Source organism: Myripristis murdjan, chromosome 22 (genome assembly GCF_902150065.1).
Source record: "Myripristis murdjan chromosome 22, fMyrMur1.1, whole genome shotgun sequence".
NCBI classification, from domain to species: Eukaryota; Metazoa; Chordata; class Actinopteri; order Holocentriformes; family Holocentridae; genus Myripristis; species Myripristis murdjan.
Genome location: NC_044001.1, coordinates 19990748 through 20014951, shown reverse-complemented (window position 1 = coordinate 20014951; position 24204 = coordinate 19990748). Strand labels below are relative to the sequence as shown.

The 24204-nt window shown below is 44.2% G+C and overlaps 2 protein-coding genes across 5 annotated transcripts in view; one reads left to right on the top strand and one right to left on the bottom strand.

The window, feature by feature from the left end:
• LOC115354278 (uncharacterized protein KIAA1522 homolog) overlaps positions 1 to 19003 on the bottom strand; it is a 26897-nt gene extending 7894 nt beyond the window's left edge. For 3 of the 4 annotated variants that reach the window (XM_030044592.1, XM_030044595.1, XM_030044594.1), the window contains exons 1-2: positions 18690 to 19002; positions 10441 to 10738 (exon numbers count right to left, since the gene is read on the bottom strand). In XM_030044592.1, the coding sequence (XP_029900452.1) occupies positions 10441 to 10714 (274 nt within the window). In that variant the 5' untranslated portion in view covers positions 10715 to 10738; positions 18690 to 19002. Of the gene's footprint in view, positions 1 to 10440; positions 10739 to 18689 lie in introns of all 4 variants that reach the window. The other variant, XM_030044593.1, reaches the window with a different exon arrangement.
• Positions 18980 to 24204, top strand: sync (syncoilin, intermediate filament protein). The gene is made up of 5 exons (XM_030044914.1): positions 18980 to 19039; positions 20291 to 20872; positions 21464 to 21874; positions 23937 to 24061; positions 24159 to 24204. Exons 1-5 carry the CDS (start codon positions 18980 to 18982, stop codon positions 24202 to 24204), a joined length of 1224 nt encoding a protein of 407 aa, XP_029900774.1.

The window sequence follows — 24204 nt, the reverse complement described above, 5'->3', positions numbered from 1 at the left end:
CTCTACATTTAGCCGCCTAGTGAACTGTACTGTCGAGGCTGTCAGTACAAAACCATGCTGAAATTAGCTCTGACAGCCATGTGCTCAGTGATCACTGCTATAGTTAACAGCGTTTCCTCTGTAACAGTATTAGCGGTTCAGAATTCAACCTGGAGATAGGCATTATGTGACTGACTGCAGCACATCTGGTCAAACATAGAAACTCCAACAACCGGCATCTATAAATAATCAACTATAAATAAACAACATCTATAAATATTACAAATATCTATAAACACACAACATTCAAATTTAGAAGAAGTGTAGGCTCGTGTCACTTATCTATTACAGGCAATCACAGATAATTAGGCAATCTCAGACCAGCATGACAGTGGATTTTACAGGCAATACAATACAATAAATGACAACACACTGATTATTTTATTGCCTGTATTAGATGAACTACTTTACCCTGCCAATCCTGGGCACTTAGAAGTACTTGAATGGCTGGAGTGATAAATCAAATTCACTATGCTGCTGTGTGATAATTGAAAGCATCCACACATCAACAAACAAACTTCACTCACCTTTCCTCTTGAAGGTTGTTGGAAAGCAGTACAAATGACTTTGTTTGTTACTCAGAAGCACCACCATGGTTTCTCCTTATAATGTATAATGTATTCCAAGAGGTATGCAAAAGCTATGGCCAAGTGGCATAAATGGAAAGAGGAAGAGAAACAAAACACTGACAGATCAGAAAAAGCATCCCGGGAAGATCAAGACGGGATCACAGTCTTGCTTGTTTTTGATGAAGTTGTTTTTGTCATGGCAGCAGGGCCATGTGCAGCGCACAGGGACTCGGCCACCAATAGACAATCAGAGCTCAGACACTAATCCTCTGACAACGCCCCCCTCACCCCTCCCTCCTCCCTTTACCAATTTACCCAACATCCTACCGCTGCTCCCCATTGGTATACATGCTCACCCTGATTGGTCAGCCAATGCACAAATCATGCTGAGATCATACATGTAAACATTCTAAGAAAGCGAAGGCTGTTGTCAGGGATTTGAGGCTCAAGTAAAAGGGAGTTAGAGGGAATGGGGTGAATCCCTCTCACTTGAGCCGCTGCTTTAGCGACATTAAAGCCACTGATTACACCTCCACGTTAGGTCTAACAATGCTGTCTGTGCTAAAAGTCAATATGGAAATCTAGTAACTTCAACTTCCTGAGACTTCCATTAAAGTCATCTTCTACATTCTTTTGCCACAAGGGGGAGTAAGTGATTTGAAATGATTGATTCATTCCTCAAACAAGATTAAAAACATGTTTTAAAAAGAGCCCTGCAGCTCCACCGCATATGGTTACACATGTGAAAAATGTTCCCTGTTCCATTTGTACAAACAGGACACCAGAAATGCTCCTGTGCATCAAGAATAAAAAGACAAGAGAAAATGTTCAATTTCTCACAGATCTCCCAGGAGCCTACAATAAGTCAAGGAATGAATTAAACTAAACTTTACAACTCCTGAAAACTCTCTTTTCCTTTTGCTTCAAAGTTGTTTTTCAATTGCTGAACTTCTTCTTCTGAGAACTCATTTCTCTTTTCCCATCTTTGCGTTAGGACACCTCTAACTCATCTGGGGCAGAGGTTTTTTTTTTCACTTCCTGGTGCGCTGAGCAGACATGACATGGAATGTATGACATCTGAACAAATGGAAAACATTCCCATAGCCATGATCTTACTGAATGACTCAGACAAAAGCAGACTGAAAAGAAATGAATCACATGTGTTGCCAGCTGCCATTTACAGTACCTAACAACGGGCAGAAAATGACGCTCGATTGCCGTATGAATATTATTTCCACAGAGCCCATTGCTAAAGCAAACGCTTCATGGATACAAAACAGGAACGAAAAATTAGTACGCATGGGTACACGTAATAAGAACAGGACAACATGTTGCAAGCCTACAGGCACACACTTGATTGGAGAGGCCTAAAGTTAGGGGGAGGGTGACTTCCATGTTTGATAACGAGGGACCCACATTACCACTGGCCGTGTGATCACACTGTAATTGTGTCCATATTAATCTCTGAGATATTAAATACACCATCTGTCACTGCTGGACTATGACAAAGCTGGGGGTATTAACAGGCTGTGTACGAATCCCATCCTGATGTTTACAACAAGGATTTGGATCAACATGCCAAATCTAATGGACGCTATACTGTTTGTGCAGCTTAAAGTCACCAACATGCAAGATTTCTGCCTCCCATGAGGAAAAACAACATGGAAAAAGTCAGATTAAAAGGGGAATTATGATTAGTTTTTCTGACATTTAAATAATAGTGGATTTGAAGTGGAACATTTTAAGTAAGCAAACATCTGCTGGCGAGTATTGTTTTGGTAAAATATGACTTCTCTCTCAGTAAACAGAGCGATGATCAGAAGAATTCGGGAGTTCGGCTTGCCTCATCACTGTAAACAAATACAACCCGTGGAACAGATGGCAATGAAGAGAGTTTGTCAAACGCAACTATGGCAAAGCTTTCTGACAACAACACATAATATTTTAGCAATTTCTCCTCGCACTGCATTACCTGAACTGATTTAGGTAGAGTAACAAGGCTGTGAAAAGATTACGAAGGTCTCAGAGCCAAGATATCATTTTTGAGCCAAATGGCGGATAATGAAGGGCGTATCAGAGTATGAGTCTTAGCCCAGAGTCAGCACTGAAGATAAAGTGTCAGGTGTGTAGGCAGTGGCTTCAAATAGAGATCCACACACATACACACACAAACACGGACAAACTGAAGGATTCATGCTGCGACTGGAGGGACTTTTGATGGGGATTACACAGACACACATACCCCCACACACCCCATGCTGTCCCTGCCCTAACTTGCCCCTTTTCTCTTGTTTTGCACTGCCAGGCAGACAGCCATGCAGAGACATTCTCTCCGACTCTCAGGGTGCCGTCTGCCAGGTGCTTAAGCCTCTCCGAGCAGCACAAACCCGAGTGAACGCAGCCTGGTGACAGTGGGAAAAGGGCTGCAGGCTCGATGTGCCTGTTGTGATCGCGGGTGCATGTGTGTGTGTGTATATGGATGCACACCTGCCCGCAAGCGCATGCGTGTTAACAGGTTCACATCAAAGGACGCGTGCTCCACCGAGCTCTTCACAACTCTTGGTTTTCAATGAGTTCAATATAAACATCCATTCGTCAGAGCTGAAAAGAAGGAAGAAAGAAGTGTGGTGTGACAAGGATAACAGGCCGGGTAACTGATATATCTGCAGATGTCTGGCCCACAGTGTCACACTCAATTTCACCGTCAGACAACACAACCAGCACACACACCTTATCGTAATCCCCCAAAAACACATGCAAACATACATGAAGCGGTGCATGCACACGCACACGTCACCCTTTAAGGTCGTTACACCAATTTCATTCTGAACCTCCTCACCGCGTTCACCTGTCACCTCACTAATCACGCACACCTAAAAAGGTCAGGAGTGAGCGGGCCCACTGTTTTAAAAGTCAGTGCCAACTCCATGGCAACCAGGCCTCACTTGATAGGCTTTGCCATGAGCAATGAATCAAATCCCATTAAAGAGTGTGTAAGAGAATGTAAAATATTCAGGTCTGCACATGTACTGCTTGGCTAGAGAATGCATCCATACGTCCCCGGGGCCCTATAGTTCTTCTGTTTATGCAGGGACTATAGGATTGTGCAAGTTGCTAACATGTATGATGTGGCCAATGTCAACTTTTGTAATGTTTTGTAATGTTAATAAAAACTGCGTTTGAGCAAGACGGTATCTTTGGAAACATCTTGGCCATTAATACCATTTCAGATTTTACTTTCTGAGCATGCAATGCATCAGACTATGCAGATTTCTGTTATATAACAAAAACAAAAGTTCTTAATTACTTTTTATGTTGAGGAAACATGGGACTGAGGAAACATAGGGCTGTTTTCAGTTTTAAAGACATACACAGAGGGACCACAGGGTGAAGCCCCTTTGCTGCAGGCTCATATTAGACAGGATAATAGATTGAGTGAAACTGCCCCACATTCCCATCAGTACAACTTGTAACAGAAGTGTCAGAAGACACTAGTAAACAGACTGGATGAACCCGGGGTAAAGTGCTCGACAAACTGTTGTGAAAAGTGAGAGATTAGATAGAAAACTGTCGTAATATCCCAAATCTAAGCTAAATGGTCTATCATGTAAACAACAAAAACGGCAGACAATCACCAAAGGTGTTGCAGGCCGTGTCTGTAACTGCAGAAATCAAAGTGAGATGGAGTGAGAGGCCGACTAATTCACCTTAAATTTTACCTTTTCAGGATAATGAAAAGGTACATTGTAAAACAGCACCACTAGGCACTAAAACAACAGTTGGTGTTGGTGTTGCTGAGTGAAGGCTTATCAAATCGCCGGTCCTTGAACGGGCTTAGAGAGAACAGTGCGTTCTGGAATAGGAAACTGCATGTCAACGATTGGCATTGGGACTATCTTGACTCCAACGATGCTAAAACTATGCCACACTATTCGAGTTAACCTCCCAAATCCTCACTTTAGTTCTATAAATCTCTACAGTCCAGAGTAATCCCCATGAATCCATAACAGATTAATTTGACAGCCACAATTGTACTGATTGATGACTCACAAAACTTTCCATGCTCACATTTATCAGTGTCTTTGTGGGCTTGCCACAGTGTGTTTGCAATTATTTTTCTTGGGTGACAGCAACCTGCGTGGTGTGTGCAAAGCTAATGTAAAGTATCTGCATCTCTGGACAATAAAATGATCTATGATTTCATGAATAATAACTATTGCTGGTGGCCATCGTGCTTGGCTTGGTATCACTGAGACCAAACATGACAAAGCATGACAATGACCACAAGGAGCTTATTGAAATGTAACCCCAGCATAATTATACAAGAAGAACCAGAGGGCATATTGGCACTTAGTACACCTCTTCCACCTTTTGAGTGACCTGAACCTGATCTACTCCAAGAATAAGGTGTGGTGTCTGTTGGAATAAAGTCTTATCAAGCGCTTGTGGAGCCTTGTGATTTTACACAAGCGGCTGTGAAGTTGTTTGTTCTGCAGGAAGTCAACTTCTCTAACTACAGACCTTATTCCCACAGTGGCCATTTTGAGCTTATGCCTCAGTGAGGGAAACAGGCCACAGGAGTGAGAGCAGCCTACCACGACGAAGCACTGGGAATCACACAAACATTTATCAAGTCTCAGACACCCCACTGAAAATATTAGAAACAAATGGGTCACAAGCTGACGTTTTAGGGTAATACATTTAAACCACTGTGGCTAATTTGACATCTCTTGGGTCTGTCTGATATCCCGACTTTAAGTCCTGATATTAAAAAAACATTCAATAGCAGTCTGTGCTGATCATATCTCTGTAAACCAACACACTGAGTGACTGTTCAGGGCTGAGTAATTAAAAACATCTTTCAGCTAAGAAATCATTTTTGTCTATCTGAGCGAGTTGGTATGAATTTAGTGTCTGACCGATATGGGATTTTTGAGACCAATAATGATAGCAATTTTAGAGGGGAAAAATCCATAGACTATCAATATGGCAGCCGATATTGTCAATTTTTGAGCTGGAAAGAAAAAAGACCTTTTCTATGTGGATTGTGCAGTAATTTTGCACCAATCAGCCTATACTAAGTTATGCAGAAGGCCACTTTTTTAAACAAATAACTTTATTAAAGAATATTAAACATTATCATACAATGTTCCTGACATACACTGGTTCCCAAACAAGGCCTCAAGGCTCCCTGCCCTGCAGGTTTTAGTTTCAGCACTACTCTTTCACACCTGATCCATTTAAGGGCTTCATGCTGATTGGCTGAAACACATCTACCTGAACAGGGCATGCATGAAGGTGCATGGGCTTTGATTGGGTCAGGTGTGCAAGAGCAGAGCTGGGACAAAAACCTGCAGGACAGCGGGGCCTTGAGGACTGGTTTGGGAACCACTGATATACAGGATCAAATACACATTTTTTTTTTAAAAAAAAAGCACCTTTTTCTCAACAAATACACTGATACCAATATGATTCTGATATATTTGTGATCGGCCAATATCGGCTGATAATACTGGCTGACTGATATATTTCAGTGGGGCTCTGGTATGACATGAGACGATGTTGAGGAGGGCAGCCTGACTGACTGCTTCCCGCCATGACAGCAGTAAAGTGAAACCCTATGAGCACGTTTCTCAAACCTGTTTGCCTGCCCTCCATAGTTACTGTGTGTCTCCTGAGCACAGGTGAGCTTAGCCATCTTGGCTGCGCTCCACGCACACATGCATTATGAAACTATGTCATTAAAAGGTGCTGTGTGTCATCCATTGTCAAATTAACTGTGATATCTGGGTATAATAACTGGAAACAAAAAAAAAAAAACAACCACGCTAACCACGCTAGAGAAGACTCTTGTTTGTGCTAGTGTCAAAATGCCACATTTCCCGTAAGGCCACAGCCTGCTGTTGCAAAGAAAAGCTGCTTGACTTGTCCTGCCAACCAATGAATGGCAGCGTCCCATTTGCATGTGTTTTCCCTTTCACTTTAATGAAGATGGCAAACCCAGGCAGGAGTTTTGCCATCAGCCCGTCACTTGTTACTCCATGTGCCATGGCAAGAAATTGTGACACTGGAAGAACAGCAGTCTTCTTACTAATTTGTGCCATAAAGCAATATCCCATGGTGCCCTACAACAAGATCGCAGATTTTGTGCAAAATGCAGGGTAGAGGCTTGTAGAGGTTGCCACTCATCTCCACTCTGTCCTTGTTTACAGTGTATATTGTAATGCTACACATATCACCTTTAAGTAATAGAATTTCCCACCACATGAATAACAGCATACACAAACAGGTAAGTGACTTATTGATTATTCGTATATTTTTACAATCCTGCAAGTATAGAGAGGTCAGTTCTTCATAATCTCTAACTCCTTTCAACAATGAGCTCAAATAAGATGATTCATATGAAGCGGCCCTGGCATGCATGCCAGCACACTGAAACGCCAAACACACACACACACATACACACACACACAGAGCCCCCTATCTCCAGCTTCCTCAGAGAGATATCTTTATACAGCTCAGGAATGTGAGGAATCCCCAAGGGAGTGCATTGGAAAGACCAGGTGACCTCCCGCAGGTGCCATGTTAACACTGTACAACTTAATCCCTCTTCCTTCTATTTTGCTACCGTTCCTTCCATTGTGTTTGTTCCATTTAACGAAAAAAAAAAAAGCAAGATAATTCCTGTTCAAGCCCATGTGAAGCTACGACAGGACGTGACAGGCCGGAGTTGCATCAGAGAAGTCTGCTGTGGAGTTCTAAAGAGGATCGAGTAAAGCAAGAGCGCCGCAGGGGCATAAATCACTGCTGAGACACATGCGCACCCACATACACAGATACAAACACACACACAGACACAGTGACTTGAACATGTGTTGTAAACAAACAGAATTGAAGTAGCATGCATAAATACAGGATGAAACAGCGTGTGTGTGTGTGTTGTCGATGCAGAGTTAGTGGGCCAGTGGGTTTCCACACTGTGAGGGCCCGGAGGCCAGAGTTTATCTCTAAAGACTAGCTACCGTGCTGCTGCATTCTCCATGGTCAAACTCCATGCCTCTTGTTTACAATAACACATTCGTGGAAGAGCAAAGGGTAAACCTGCACGGGGGTTCAAAACTGAAAGGGAAGCCCAGTTACTGTCATCCTCAAATGAAATGGGAGAAACACACACATTAGGAGGCAACATTCTTGAATCCTATACGTTAATTGCGGGCTCCATTATCTGACCAAAGACTAGAGCATTCCCATCACATGAACGCAAGCATACAAACAATAACACACACACACACACACACACACCATTTGATCTGCTATGGGTGCCAGTCTAATCGCACTGTGAGGAAGAACAGTGTTAGTGGTGGGGTCAGGAAAAACAGAACCCCTTGTTCCTCCTTACTGTAACGGTCCTGGCATGGCCTTTAATTAACTGGCACCAGGCCAACATCTCTGCCCATACCAGGCATGCGGCGGGCAAGAGGCCCCTTTGGCATCAATACAAATCATCATCAGGGGCTCAGCTGGAGGTATTCCATTTTTTTTTTTTTTTTTTTTTTTTTTTTTGAGGGGGGGGTCTCTGTGCTTTCCCAGCGGGTTACACTGCCCCGTGTCCTGCCAGTAATAAAGGGCCTCTGAACGCAGCTTGGTAAATGCTTAGTTCCTTTTCTAGTCTGAGGGAAGCGTCTGCTGAGATGTTTTTGTGAGGTTCTTGCCAAGGCCGGCAGTCTGCAACTGCCACACACGTTCATTGCTAAAGGGCTAATAGCAGCACATATTAATGCCTTCTGGCACATAAATCACCATTAATGGTTGACACTTCCTGCTTTTATGATGATATCTATGACCTTAAGGCCTGGGAAACATCAACAAGTCATGTCATGTATTCAAAAAATGTTTGTTGTGGATGCATCATTCACACTAAAGCACCTGGCACGATTACAATGTTGGAAGGCCAAAGCTAACCCAAACAAACACAGACAAACAAAACTGAAATTATTACTTTGTACTGATTCTAGTCTATTGGGAGCGGAGTGTAGTGTTGTGTGGCAGGCAGCCTCTTAGCTGACCTTGGCAGGGGAGAAATGCCTTATCGCTCCACACAGTTTACTTTCTCTTACAAAACTCTCAGCTTCACACTTTTGTTGTAATCAGTCATGAGTCCTCGTAGCAGTATGCGTGTGTGTGAGGCAGCGTGATGATTGTGCAATGCGGTCCGTGAGCGCACGCATGCGCTGGCCGATGTCAGCGTGACGCAGTTGTGTATGCATTCATCACGAACCAACACCGCAAAGATGTGACTCCAAGTGTGTTTACACGTATCCATCTTCTCCAGTGAGGGGATATTTTAACTGTGAGTGACTCAATGAGGTTGGACCCGGTGGAAATCCCCCCCAACACCCTTCCAAGTTGATCCACCAGCTCTGGGCTTCCACTTGGAGAACAGGCATGAACAGAAAGAGGTAGGGCCTCTTCTGTCTGTAAAGCAGCCAAGACTGCACAAGCACTGCCAGACAAACACACATAAAACAGGCCTTACCAAACAGTTAGCTGCACTTTTTGTTTTCTTGCATGAGCTGACTGAACAAGACATGCTAGGACAATTAGAAACATTAGGGGGGAAAAAAAAGTATTAGAAGAGGCCTGACTGCACCACTGAGAAAAGGGTGTGATTCTTCAGACATTTGGTTGAGCGTATAGACCTTAAGTAAGTAATTAAAAATCACTGTATAATGACTTTAAAAATGCTGCGCTTGCACGACTTATTGCAAACAAGTGCACAAAACCCCACTGATACTGTTCGTCATGTCAACATATGAATGCAAACGTGCAAGCTCAGACACGATTTGCCTCACACGATTCTGGGAAAAGCTAGACTGCTGCTGCCATGATCATGTGAGTGTGTGGATTAGTGTAAAAAAAAAAAAAAAAAAGTGTCTAAGTGACAATACAGGTTTCAACTGAGCTGTGTGAGCATGTTAAGATACATACTCAGCTCCACGTCGTCTTTCCTACGTGGACGGCAGGCACAGCGCCTAAACCAACCAACATGTAACCTGAAGACTAGGTAAGAGCCAGTATCACGGAACAGGACAGACGGAGATTTCTTCACAGCAAACAAAGGCTGCCGAAGGTCAGAGGGCAGGCAGTGAGTCAGTCTGTTCAAACATCCATCCGGTGAACAAACACACTACGCCTGAGAGACAAGGAGCGAGATATTCAACTGGTTCTCGGCGCTGTTTCTTACTGAAATAAGGACTTTGACGAAACACAGAGAGAGAGAGAGAGAGAGAGAGAGAGGTTACTAAACTCCTCTGTCTCGAATCCTATCATTATGTTAACATACTTACAAAGAGCTGGTTGCTAAACTGTGATAATTTAACAATGTGGTAGTGCTGGGTCAATTCATTCATTTCAAATCTGAAAAAAATAGGTGTTGCTTTTGCGTCATTGTTCAATCATATGTATGTGCCACTGCCAACTAAACTTAATGGTGTTCAAACTGAGGTTCCGGGACGTCCAAAAGGCCTTGAGGTGGAGATTTAATGTCAGCAGTCCGAATCCATTTGTCGCTGTTCATATGACATCCAAACAACTGAATACTTGCCACAAACAAAAACATCTTTTCATGTCAGGAATCCTAACGCAAAAGCACTTTAAATGGGGGTCCACATCTTAATTAAACACAGCTTGGGGATCTGGAATATGAAAATGTTTAAAAACCCCTGAACTGAACAGCAGAGGTATAGACAAGATGTGAATACCCTTACAAAATACTGTAGTGAAACGGCTACATCTTCAAAAACAGTTTGAAGATGGGGCCAGGTCTGCGTACCTGTCTGCTTTCCCGCCTTCTGGACTCCTTTCTGCCCGCCGTGATGCGCAGCAGGATGCCCGTCCAAGTCTAAGTCAGGCCCGGGGCCCAGGCCCAAGCTCTGGCCATTGGCATTGAGGTCCTTCCTCTTCTTGCCTTTCAGCCAGCCCAACGCTCTGCCCAGGGAGTGACTGCGCTTCTTGTGGCCTCTCTTGGCAAGCCTTTCCTGGGCAAAAACCTCAACCACATCCTGGGGGATCAGGTCCCCTGTCCCCAGCGAGTCGCGATTTGACATACCACCTCACACTGGAGCTACACCCTAGAAATGAGAGAAGGACAGGGAAAAAGGAAAGGGGGGGTGGGGGGGTGTAAACACATCAAATTTAGTCACCATGCAAGCACAACAACTTACGGTAATCAGTGTGCATACATGTAAACATCGTTGAAAGAAGTTGCAGTTGGAAAAAAATACTGCGTCACAGAGCAATTTTAAGTGCAGCAAAGTATTATTCTTCAGACTACTCTGTTCCATATGTGCGTGTGTGTGTGTGTGTTTGCTGAGGGTGCCCTTGTGGGCAAAGCTCAGCCCAAACATCCAGCCTCCACAGACCCCCTCCTACCTCTAAACCAAACTCCACTGTTCTGCAAAGAACTGGCACTGCTCCCTTCATTCCATAACATGGAGTCATAATTCACAAAGCCCCACCCAAAGGCACCACACACAACTTTGCACACACACCTCCACCAGGCACATCAGCATGCTCAGAGCGGTACGAGAACAGGAACATAAACTTTCACTTACGTGAGCTGATGCATTTCTACCATATGGTTTCCATTCATTGGCAAAAGTTCTTCTCTCCCTTTGTGTCTTCTCCTTGTTATCTCTCATTGTCTTGCTTTTTCGCTCTCATTACAATGAGATCATCACTTTCCCTCTCTGTACCCTCTTTCCTGCCAAAATCCTCCACTTTGGGGCAGGTTTCCCAAACTAGCTCCTGGGGATCTGAAGCTAACACTGGGCTCCTTCCAGCTGCGCGCTTTATTAGACCCTTATCTCCATATCACAAGCTTAGAGCAGGAACAGGCCCCATGAGAGGACCGGAGTCAAAGCTTGTAACTAACAGATGAGGAGGAGTTTGGGAAGGTAGACGGGGGTGGATTTGAAGAGTGACAGCAGCTATGAGTCCCTTCGCACATTTGGACACAGAGCACGACAATCACTTGGTGACAGGATGATTTGTTGATGAGAAAGTTCATGAAAAGTCTTTGGCTGCCACAGTGGAGGATTCCTGACATGCATGAAACGAAGCACAGACAATTTTCAGCCCTTGCAGTGTGTGAGGCATGCAACCAAATAAACAACTTCCCATAACACTGTCTCTAGGAACAGTTTCCTGCAAGTGCCAGCCAAACACATGCGAGCTCGACCGCATAAACATATGCCGAGTTCCTTAAGACTTCAAGGTCCTAAATGAGACTTTTCACAAACAGCGTGTCTTTATCAAAGCTGAGAGGGAATTGTGATGAGAAATGTAAGACGGCTCTGGTTTGGATGGAGCCTTTTCAGGAAGATATGCACTTCCCAGAGCCAGATGCCCTACATACACTAGCAATAAATTAACCATTTATCAGTCAAAACTTGTCTTGACAATGTCAGAATTTCACTGCTGGAATCTGCACTCTGTAAAAGACATGAGGATTACTCACGTCTTGGATCACCGTGTATACATGTCCGAAGAGGCTAACATTGAGTTTAGTTTTGGCCTCTTAAGGGAAGGAGCTTGAATTCAAACTGAGGTCAGTGTTGTATGACTAGCGCGGGACGATGCTGGAAGCACTTGAGTGCATTTACAAAGATCTTCAGCGGGAGTTTTGGAAACGGTTTGTCATGTCCTCGGCGTGGCCCAAACAAACTTGTTGCTTGCTTTAATCACACTGCTTGTGCAGAGGAGACGCGTGTGCAAGCTGTAGTGAAAAGACAAGTCACAAGAACGGGCATCCGTCCTTCTCGGGGAAAAGTAACAGACCCTCTCATCACACGGCACGAAGCCCTGTGTTTCTCCTGCTGCAAATTACAGTCATTTGGGCATGACTAAGATCCGTGCATCTGTATTGGCTAAAGCCGACAATATGCAGACGCCTCTCTCGGGGCAGAGAGAGCTGGCTCATTCATTTATAGCCCAAGGGTGACTGGAAGTGGACTAAATCCCTGTCTTATTTCCATAACAGAGGGACAAGAGAAATGCTATAAGAACCTTGGGATATTAGCAAAGGACCACCCACTTGACTGCTGTGTAGTCCAGTCACAGGCAGCTGACTCACGCCACTGCTGTCATGGTTACAGACAACAACCAGCAATTTTCAGTTTAGCAAACTATTAATATGGACTTTACGAGGTGACGCACGCATCAGGGTGCCCATCAAAGCTCTCACCGCTCTAAAAATATCGCTACTTTAATTATTGACTTTTTGTAATTTGTTGATGTATCTGTCCATACAATTTGTTCTGTGCTTTACTAAAGTGTGAATAAGAGCTCTTAGGCTTATCAGGGGAAATGTTACTATGGCAATCTTCTCTGTAACACACATAAAAACAGCCTTGGACACTCAAAGTCTTTTCAAACAAAGTTAAGTACCCTTGCCAATGTCTAAATTACAGAGTTGCTCCATTGGCACAGTAATTACGTTACCCATAACCACACCTCTCAATTTGTGAATGTTGATACACAAACAATGCACGCACAAAAGTATTAAAAATTCAATCTCGTGTGAAACTCACTGCACTAGGAGAAACCACAGATTTCTAAGTTGGAAAATATAAGAGTTTAGTCTATTTTTGGCACTGTAGATCAAGATGTGTCACATCAAAAAAGAACATCATGCCCTTTGTTGCTTAATCAAGCCACCGTGGCTAAGCTGATTCACATACACAGAAGTAGTTCTCTCTCTCAAACACACACACACACACACACACACACACACACACACACACACACGCTCAGACTCACACACAAAGTAATCACCCAACCCACTGCGGTTTTTGAGCCCAGCCCCAATCCTGCTGGAGCAGGTATGTGTTTCAACATGCTGTTTATCCCAACAGAAGACGGGAGGCTTTGACATTGGACAGGAGCTATCGTTCTCTAGTGCAAACCTCAACATAATGTCAATAACTGCAACGGCACTGGCTGATCACTGGTCCTCTGATGCACACACACACACACACACACACACACACAGCATTGTGAAATTTAATGTCGGACACTATGTAGCAGACTTTCACATTTTTTTGATTGGATGCTTTATGTCAAGTTATATGTCATGGAGCTCCAGGACATAAATTCCAGAGGAAATCTGGGTCTTCGCTCCACTTTCATGCAGGCCAACAAAGTTAAAGCAACACAAAGCACTAACACCTGCCTTGCCTCAAGCAAACATCGCAACACAGGTTAGTGTATGTGCCCAAATCCAACCCCAAATCCAACATAATATACCATAGATTTCTATGTTATGCTGGGCTCTGCTGTAACAGGCTAGTGTCCTCATGAAAAAAGAAAAAAAGAAAGCCAGTTCATATTATATTCAAAATTGACTTTAGTTTACACAACTTGAGCAGACCTTGGTCAAATAGTAGTTAGACATGATTCTCAGTATTTGTTTAATTTGCCTGAATTTACCAGATAGGTGGGGTTCACACCATCAGACAGTGTCAAATAAGCTGCTAAGAAAGCTTCACTGAATTGACTTTCAAACAGTTTCCTGCCATTCTCTCAGCTTCTCTGACACACACTGTTGTCCTACGTGGCAAACCCCACCCATGCGGTAAAGAAGTTGGTAAAAACAAATGCTAAAACGTGTTTGAAAATGCTAGTTGACCAAGGTCTGATCCCAACTTAGAGTTGGCCTGCTTCCAAACTCCAGCAACAGACTTAACATGGTGCGGTAAAGCCTCTGTCAATGACACAGCGCAATGGAAACTCACGCAAGCGCACATTCTGCGCAAAGTTGCAATCGGCTCCTTATCTGCTCTGCCGAATATGAACAATGTGAATTTGAGGGAAGCTGACGGTGCCAACTCCACTGGTGTGCTGCCCCATGGGGATAAGGCTGAGGCCAAGAGGGAGTGGCAGAGCTACAGGCAGCCACCTTTGTTTGAACTAGGACTGGCTTAGTTTAACCAGGAGGCCATTCACGTCTATCTCTAGGCTGCTGTGTTTATCATGGCATGACTCAGGAAAGGTAAAGGTTAGGCTGAATATAAAAGCTTTTTCTCCACAAGGGGGAATTATCTGCTAATTCTTAAAAAAAAAAAAAAAAAAAGATTAATGTTGTTTGTTGCCCGGGGGGAAAAAGGATGCATGAAGTCACAAGTTAAGATGCTCACCAATATGACGTACAGAGATCACTGCTGCACAGCAACAGTGAGTTTTGACAATTACACTTTTTAAGCCCCACTTGAAAAGAGTGTGTAACCAAGTAAATGGGATGTGTTTAGTGGCGGGAAAGCTGGTTTTACTGTACGGCACCCGTAGGCATCAGTCAGGGCGTTGCCTGTCTTCTCTGGGCATTATCAAACAAAGGAGAGTCTACTGCTGCTAAAGAGCATACTTAAGAAGCCTTGTCTGGGCTCGAACACGACACATTCATGTACACATATTAAGGAAATGAGATGAGTAGACGGGTGCTGTGCGACTTAAGGTGAGGCCTTGAAGGGAAAAAACTGGAATTACTCAATTCCATGTCTTGAGGAGCCTTCCAAGCGAAACTAACGACGGCATATGGAACATGCTCTACTTCATGGTTAAGATTTTGGAGACTGATGTCTTTGGTTGGTAACAGAACATTTAGCAACATTTTGCTGTGAGCAGAGACAGGCTTCTGAGCAGAGCAGGCGTCAAACCTCAGGAAACGTGCAAAGGGTCATTTTAAAACCTTTACACTTCATAGAAAGGCACTTCACTCAAGGCGCTTAGTCTCCCCAGATAAAGTGGACTTATTTTTGTATTGTCAGATTGCAGGAAATATCAATAATAACACCAAATGGCCCACCAAAAACGCTTTCAAGAGCAAGGGGAGCCCTGAAGTTTCCTAAGAGTTGGGCTTGTACCAGAGCATCAGCGTAAATACACAGCGGCAAAGTACTTGGGCTGAAAGACAATCCCTTTACTGACATTATGTGGTCCCTTTGTTTGCTGCTGGAAGGATACAGTTTCAGAAAAAGACTATGTAGGTAATGACAGTGATAAAAATAAACACCACATAAACACCGCAACATTGTATGACAATAATGACACAAGTAAACCAAATGTTCTATGCAACTGAAGTCAATAGGGTCACACACACTCACACACACACACACAGGCTGTGTCTGTGTGTGTGTGACCCTATTGACTTCAGTGTGTGTGTGTGTGTGTGTGTGTGGTACCATGCAGAGATCTGTGGACGGGGCAGTGCCAGTGAGTGTGCTGCTAGGCCACTGTAGCCATGCAGCGGCTTGTCTGGTAAGAGCAGAGGCTGCATTCCTGAGAGATTGATAATTACTGAGGAACTCTTCTCTCTAAATCTCCTTCACTCCTTCAAACACCCCCCACCCCACCCAACCCCACCTTCTCCTCCACTCTTGCTCTCCCTTTCACTCCCTCACCACCACAACCTAATACAGTGGCCTAGGAGACCGAGCCATAATACAAAATGGATAATGGCTGGCGCATGAGAGTCATTTCGAGATAACATTATAATATGCGGCATTATGCTCTGACCAAGGTTATTGTTCATTGTGCATGTGTTTCAATAGGAAGTGACTAATGTGTCAACTCCCATGTGGAAAGATATTTCTCATACATATTACAGAATATGACTGGTGATATGTTCAAAGCATACAAAACAATATCACAAACTACGTATTTGTACATGATATTTGTTTGAGTTTCATTTTGCAAATTAAATATATTTTATGCTGTACATTAGACATTTTTTGGTCAATTTTAGTCATTTTTGACAGAATTCCCTAAACATAATCTGATGCACTGTATATATTAAATGCAGTTTTGTTTCGTTTTGTTTTGTTTTCATTCAGAGGCGTGGTGCGTGCAGTGCCTTTGGCTGAAGCCCAGTAGACTTGATTCCTCATATATATGTTATTTCCTTTCTTTCAAGAAAACAGCGGACAAAAAGGGCTGTGGAACCTTGAATTTGCTCTGGCAAAGCACTCTGGGATGTCAGCCAGTGCAAGCGGGGTGGAAGAGCTCTATAAAGAAGGTTGAGATTCCAGCATTGTTTGCTGAGCTTCCTGGAGTTGCCAGGGGTCGAAAGCCTGGACTGCAGTCTCTATGGAGTTTAAGCTCCCCGGTCCTGACAGGTCACACTTGGGACAGAGGAAACTGTTGTGTAGCTGTGACCAAGTAGCAGTGCAGGCAAACACAGCTGGACGGAGGGGTTTAAAAATACATCCTGGTATCTCTAAGTCTCTGTTTTCTCCCAGTCAAAACAAGACCTCAGTGACTGGATTGGAATAACAACTTCCCTCTAAAGCTCACTCATTTAGACAGTTCCCTAAAGAGACAAGCTAAGGGTCAAAGACAGAAATAGGATGGGACTTGGACTTGGAAACAAGTATAAAATCATGGCAATCATAAAGAGGCCTGTGCACCCACCAGTACTTCAAGGTGTCGCTGCTCCTTTAACCTATTGATTAGTTTCCGATAGTGCTGATAACGACCCCATGATGAGTTACTGATCAGCTAATCTCTCTGATCAACAGCGCACTGTGTTCCACTCTTCTCACTGCAGGCCTCACTGACAGCCCAGGTCCCATTCACACATAATCATCTTTTTTGTCCCTCTGTGACACCAACTGTTCCTCCAACTGCCCTTTCTTGACCAGCAGCTTTCCTCTCTGCTCCAATTATCTGGCCCGTTTTCAATATTGACAACTCACCAGTCACCACAGCACAGCCCAAAGTGGACAAGGGAAGACCTCAAGCTCTCTGGGCTGCCTTGAATTGAAAACCAGGTGCACCATATCACCATGTGACTTCTTCAGACTTGAGTCAGGACTACACTTTTACATTTTCCCAGGCGCATCATTATCCTGCTCCATCCTCCATCTCTCACCGCTAGTGTCACTACAGTACCTGCCTATCTACCTTTATCTCCCTGTCTGTGCCAGGCTATCTATCAGGCTCTGCCAGGCCACTGGTGCTTACATAACACACCTGTAATCTCCATGGGTACAAGCCCTTGCATGGCAAGCTGCAAGGGAAGAAGGAACAACATTATGAGACACACCCTTCCTAAACAAATGCCTCTGTATCCACCTCAACTAGCAGAGTACATGAGGTCAGCTTGAAGCAATCTGGCTAAAAGCAACGGTCAACAACACCTGCAGTGACAAGTGTGCCCGGTGATGTTTCAAAAGCTCACCAAGCCTGATAAACAATGTGACAAAAGGAAGTGTGACTGCACAGACGGAAGCATGAGGAAGTCCATCAGATCACTGGCAGTGCTGCTGTTAGTTTTCAGAGAAGTATGGATTTTGGCGCTGGTTTCTGATCCAAAGTCCATGGAGAAGCTGCAGGCAAACAGTTGGGGAAGACCCCAAGAGGTCCTGAGATGGTCAGGTTATCTCCAGTCGGGTTAATCAACAAGCACTGGGTCTACATCAGGGCACACGATCAATGAGCTGCACCAGCCGCCACTGCCTGGATTACATTGAGCCAAGTGTCACAGTGTAGTATCACAAAGTCATTTGCTGGGTCACTGATGGAAAAAAAAGTACAATAGCCTTCATTGTCACGGGCTCCGCGGTTGGGAGAAATAGATGGGTTTTAAATTACCTTTGCTTAGGATCCCTCAAGGCCAAGCACAGCAAATCTCCCACACCTATTTTTTTCCATGGATGCCAATATCCAAGCTGGATCTCCTGTAATCTAATTACAGCCCACTTGATTTGATTACATTTTACAGTGCTGAAACTATCATGCACCGATCTTTTTTTCCTGTCACATTTGTGTTTCTATACCCTGCCTCACCATATAGAGATTAAACGACATAATGCAGCTTGTTTGAGCTGAATCCCCCCCAAGCGGTGCTCATTTAGAAAACTTAACGCAGTGAGTTCAGGCGACTTTACTTAAAACAGCCAGCTTTCGTCTTTTTGAGAATATTACGCACGATTCAACACTTTTGAGATGGAAATAATTCTACTGATGAACCAGGACACAATTTCTCCAAATTTAAGACAAAGGCAAACAAACAACTGTTGATCATACCTTAGCTGCAGGCTACTTTTATGATCCAGATGGGGAAATTCACTCTCATCTGCTCTCCATTTGAAGCGTCCCCCCGCCGCTGCGCCCTTCCTCTCCGACTCCAAACTTTAGAGCTCACCGTCCCGAGTGAAACTTCAGGTACAGCATTTCCGTGAGAAAAAAAAGCACTTCGGAAAGCGAGTGGAGACTGGAGGAGATGTTTCCCACCGGGATCCGCTCTCGGGATGTCTGATCAGTAGAGTCCCTCTCTCAGTCTGGCTGCTTGTGAACGCTCAAGTGGTTGGGAGAAAATGAGAGAAGTTGCGCTGCCGTCGTCCTGCTGCTCCCACCTGGAGCCTCCGTGCGCCCAGGTGAGGAGGACACGCTGCAATCATTGTTGTGAGGCCATCTAGTGGCGGAACAGCGGAACAACCAACACCTTAGCCAGGCGATGAGGATACGCAATTCCTCTTCCCCCCACGCATTTCCCCCCATGCACTTTCCACTTTTACTGCAAGCTGATAGTGGTCGTATACAAACAGAAATGCATTCCTTAAATAAATTGATAGATTGTGTTCCTAACTTTGATGAAGGTTGTTCTGCAGCCACCATGCTCTTGATATTCATGCCTCATGTCTGGGAGGGTGTCACGGTCAAGTACACAGAAAAAGTCACAATGAGTGAAAACGAATAACAATAAATATCTAGGTCACGTATACAAAAAGTGCTTGTAGGTAAGGTAAAGTCATAACATAGATTTAATTGATGAATTTGATGTCAGTGTCACATAATTACAGGTACCATACCTACAAAATTGAAAGTTGAGGCAAAAACTGCAGAAAGCAAATAGTAGGAGAGTGTGCACAGGTCCGTTACAGAGGCATTTCTGCTCATAGATTGAGACAAAATGTGTCTGAAATAGAAAATGCGCTAAGATCAGCAGCCTTTTAGGTCAGTTAAAGCCTGTCTGGTGACAGCCTGCAGCCATGATGTAAATACCTTGTTTGCCGGGTGCAAAATATCGGTCATAAAGCTGTCTAAATATACCCAGGCCCTGTCCAGCAGTGGCACACAGGCCGGTCCAGACATGTGCCAGCTAATGCATCCAGAACATGTGGGCTAGTCACCCTCAGTAACTAACAGAGTGTGACCCCATGTGGGGGTATGACAGCGTCTCCCTCGGAGCCTAGATATAGTGTTTCTTTCCTGCCTCCCATGTTATTAATAAACACAAAGTGTATGTCTGTTTTCCTGGAGACAGCTCGCACAGCAGTGCTCCTGAGTCTTAAGCACACTGTTTCCATAGCTGTCTGTACCTGCTGGGACTGCCATTTGTCTGGATTGTCGTCTAAGTAAGTAGAAATATGAGTTGGTATGATTTTTCACAGCAGGCATACACAGGTGAGGCTTTTCAAGGGCTTCCCAGGCTTGTGTGTGGTCTTTGTCCTTGTCCTTATTGATGTGTTGTTATATTTTGCAGCCACATAATCACAAATAAGAAATAATTACGTTTGCACACATTGCACCCTTATCCAGGACAGCTTGTCCCATCATGTACTGCCTGTGTGTCATCAATCTTAATCTGTTACAATTGTTTAATTTCTCTATCTCATTCCTCTCAGTTTGCCTCTTGGCTGGTGATGGACACTGACAGATCTGTGCAGGACTCCCAGGATGGACTTGGCATGGCATCTGCAGTGGACTCACATGCTGAAATTAGATTTGTTGAGGATATTATTGATCCAGAGAACAGCCACACTGACTCTCACACAGACATTACTTACCGTGAAAGCACATGTGACACTGGGTACCTGAGACAAAGCCCCATTGCTGAAGCAAGCCAGTCCTCAGAGAGATGGACAGAACACACCGTGACAGAAGCGGACCAGGCGGACATGGACAGGCTGGGGCAGCGTTTCGACCAGAGTATCCAGCAAGTGTCCCGTCTAGAGACAAAGAGGGACGAGCTGATACAAGAACTTCTCCAGCTGCACCAGCCCATGCTGCGAGTTGTGGATCACTTGAGAGGCACGCTAGGGCAGGCACGGAGACGGCTCACCCTGGTGCAGCTGGATTATATCGCTGTGCATGAGGATGTGCAACAGGTGAAGAAGAAGCTGTTTGCCACAGCGAGAGACTGCATCGAGAGCCAGGTGATGCTCACTGCACAGGAGTATGAGGTGGCTCAGTTTGCTGTCACACAGGTAAGAATGCAGTCATGTGTTGACTTCTCATAACACCTTGATTTACAGCTTGTATTTACTGTTGCAGGGTCTTGCAGATTATTCAAAACACATTTGTTCAGCCATTTGCGTGGTATAAGTCTTTGATAACTATGATCTGGCTTGATGGGTATTTGATGTTGTGAATGTCTTTAAAATTCACCTTTATTTGTCCAAAGTGGGCAACTGATTTTGGAGCACATATTAAAAATGTTGTGAAATGGCATGTGATTAACAAGCACAACAAAGAACAGATGATTCAAGGTGTCAAAGCACAAGATAAATCATTGATATCTTTATTATCATTACTGTCATATTGATCATGATATTATGATCAATAAACATGGCCCTCATCCTCCATCTACAAACATTTTAAGCAGCAAGAATAAAGGGCTCATTATGTCTGTTTTTCCTGATAGCAGTGACACTGGCACGGACTAATGGGACAGTAAGAGATAAGTGATAAGTTTAGAAAGACAATCATACACATTCACAGCTTTGTTTACAGTGGCTTCGGTCAATAATGCTATTGTGTGCATGGCACTTTTTTGTCTTTCTCACCTCTGCCTGCAGGAGGAGCTCAAGGCCCATATCCTCAGTCTGACCGAGGAGCTGTCCCAGCTTCAGGAGGACCACCAGAACCAGCTCAACACCTTGAAGGACCAGGCCCACAAGCTCAGCCGGCCCAGGGCCATGAGCGACGTCAGCCACTGTCGCCGGGCCTCTCTCAGTCTGCAGCGGCGGCTCAGCGGCAGCATGAAGGTGCTGGAGGGTTGGTACGAGCCTCGGCTCATGGCCTTGCTGAAGAGGAGGCAGATAGGGGAGGACGCTTTGAGGAAGAGCAGGGAGCAAGGGCAGGACCTGAGGGCCCGCCTGAGACCCCTGAGAGAGGACATCCAGAAGCTGGAGCTGCAGAGAGCCTGTCTGGAGGAGAGACTCGCCCTGATGGAGAGGGACAGGCAGGAGAAAGCTGCACAGCACAAGGTAAAGTACAGTGGGGGTATAAATCTGTGTAGATCACATCACATTAACCCTCCTGTTATGTTCTGGGTCAAATTGACCCGTTTTAAATTTTGAAGATCTAGGAAAAATAGTTAAAATTATTTTTTCAGCATGAAACTTCTTCTGCTTGCCTTAATTAGTGTAATCAACATATAATATGAAAATGGTTCATCTCACATATTTGCAACCACCCCCTGCATGTATATATTACATAGGTACTGTCTTGGGTCAATTTGACCCGGCAGTCAAACTGGAGGTAAAAGGGTGTCAGAAATGTCTGACTATTCAACTGTGAGACATATTTCATCACACACCTCCTCTGTGCGCGCACACACACACACACACACACACACACACACACACACAGGTGCAGGTGTTATGACTTTTGACGAGAACCATTTATGTTCTTGCGGGAAAACTCCACCCACATTCAGAGGACACTCAACAGGGGAGGGGCAAAACATATAAAAGATTCTCTGCATGGGAGTCCTACCAACATTACACTCTGGCAAACCTTTACAAAATGAGCAGCAGAAGCAAAAGGATGACAGTCCAGGAGGCTCTGGAGGTCATCATTGATCATGACAGTGAAATAGAGGAGGATGTGTCTGAAGATGAAGACCATCTTGAGATAAATTCTGATTCTAACGATTCTGATTTTGAACCAGATGTGGGAATTGATATTCCTATTCCTCCAAGCGAGACATACATGTCAAAAAATGGTGAAATACAGTGGTCTTCATCCCCAAATATGCGTCAGGCAAAACTGTCCGCAGAAAACATAATCAAGACAGTGCCAGGGCCCACTAGGATGGCAGTGACTCGTGTGACTGACATCAAGTCAACTTTTGAGCTGGTCATGCCAGATTCAATAAAGAAAATCATTCTGGAAATGACTAATCTGGAAGGGAGGCGTGTTTTTGGGGAGAATTGGAAGGAGCTAGACAAAACACATTTAGATGCATATTTGGGGCTACTCATCCTTGCTGGGGTCTATAAGTCGAAGGATGAATCGACAAGAGGCGCATCTTTCTGGAGGAACTGGGGAAGGCGCTTGTGACACCACATATCTAACGGAGGCAGCACCTGCCAAGGACCCCAGCCACTGCAGCCTCGGTGAGGGACATCCAGGAGAGGACTGCACCAAGTACTACACCAGTGCGTGAGGTAAGTAAGTGTGTGTGTGTGTGTGTGTGTGTGTGTGTGTGTGTGTGTGTGTGTGTGTGTGTGTGTGTGTGTGTGTGTGGTGTGTGTGCATGTTTGTGTATAAGTATATGAGAGTGTGTTGTGTGTGTCTTGGGATCAGCAAAAATAAAGTAAAGTAAAGTAAAGTAAAGTAATCATTGTCCTCTTGTTTCTAGGATGCTGCAGAGGGCAAAAGAAAGAGGAAGAGGTGCCAGGTCTGCAGGCCATCTGACGATGTCAAGACAAGCATGACCTGTGTGAAATGTGCAAAATTCATTTGCACAAAGCACAGTGTGGTGACATGTCACTCGTGTGCTATGTAGATGCGCGTGCGCACACACACACACACACACACACCTAGACAAACACACGCACCCATGTTCATATTGCAATTGCTTGTTTGTTGTATTGTTGTACTGCGATTTTGTTCATTTCTGGTTCACACACACTGCATGTATGTAAATCAAATTTTAAATGTTATGTTTCAATGTTATGTAAAACTATAGTGTTTCATATGTTGGTCTTTCAAAAGCAACAAAGTGGTGAAACATTAACAAAAAAAAGGTTGAACATGCATTTTGTTATGAAAAATGAGTGAATTATCCTAATTGTTAGAGGTGAGGAACACCATTGCACTAAATATTGATAGAATAGTTAGTAATGGAGTTAGTAATGAAGTATTCACACTGCTTGTTTGGATTTTTTTTGGTTTCAGACATATTTCGGATAATTAAACATGCACCGGGTCAAATTGACCCGGAACACGATTGCTGTTCCTGACAAATGAACATAACAGGAGGGTTAAAACTAGGATTTAATGTAGGGCAAAAATCCAAAGATGCTTCCCCCTCCACCTCAGGAGACTGTGGAGACACTGGAGGAGACCATGAGAGAACTGAAAATGGAGTTTCAGATTCAAAGAAAATCTAAGAAAGATTTGGAAGAACTTAAAGACGGCCTTTTAAGAGAGCTGGACTTTCTCAGGTGAGCTGTTATTCTGATCTTTTAGATCAGTATTTTGACTTTATATTGTAGATTGTAGATCAGCATGGAATATTTACAAATTGTCCTGTTTCTGCAGAGGCTGTGATGAATCCAGAGAGGCCACAGCAGAAGAGGATCACTAA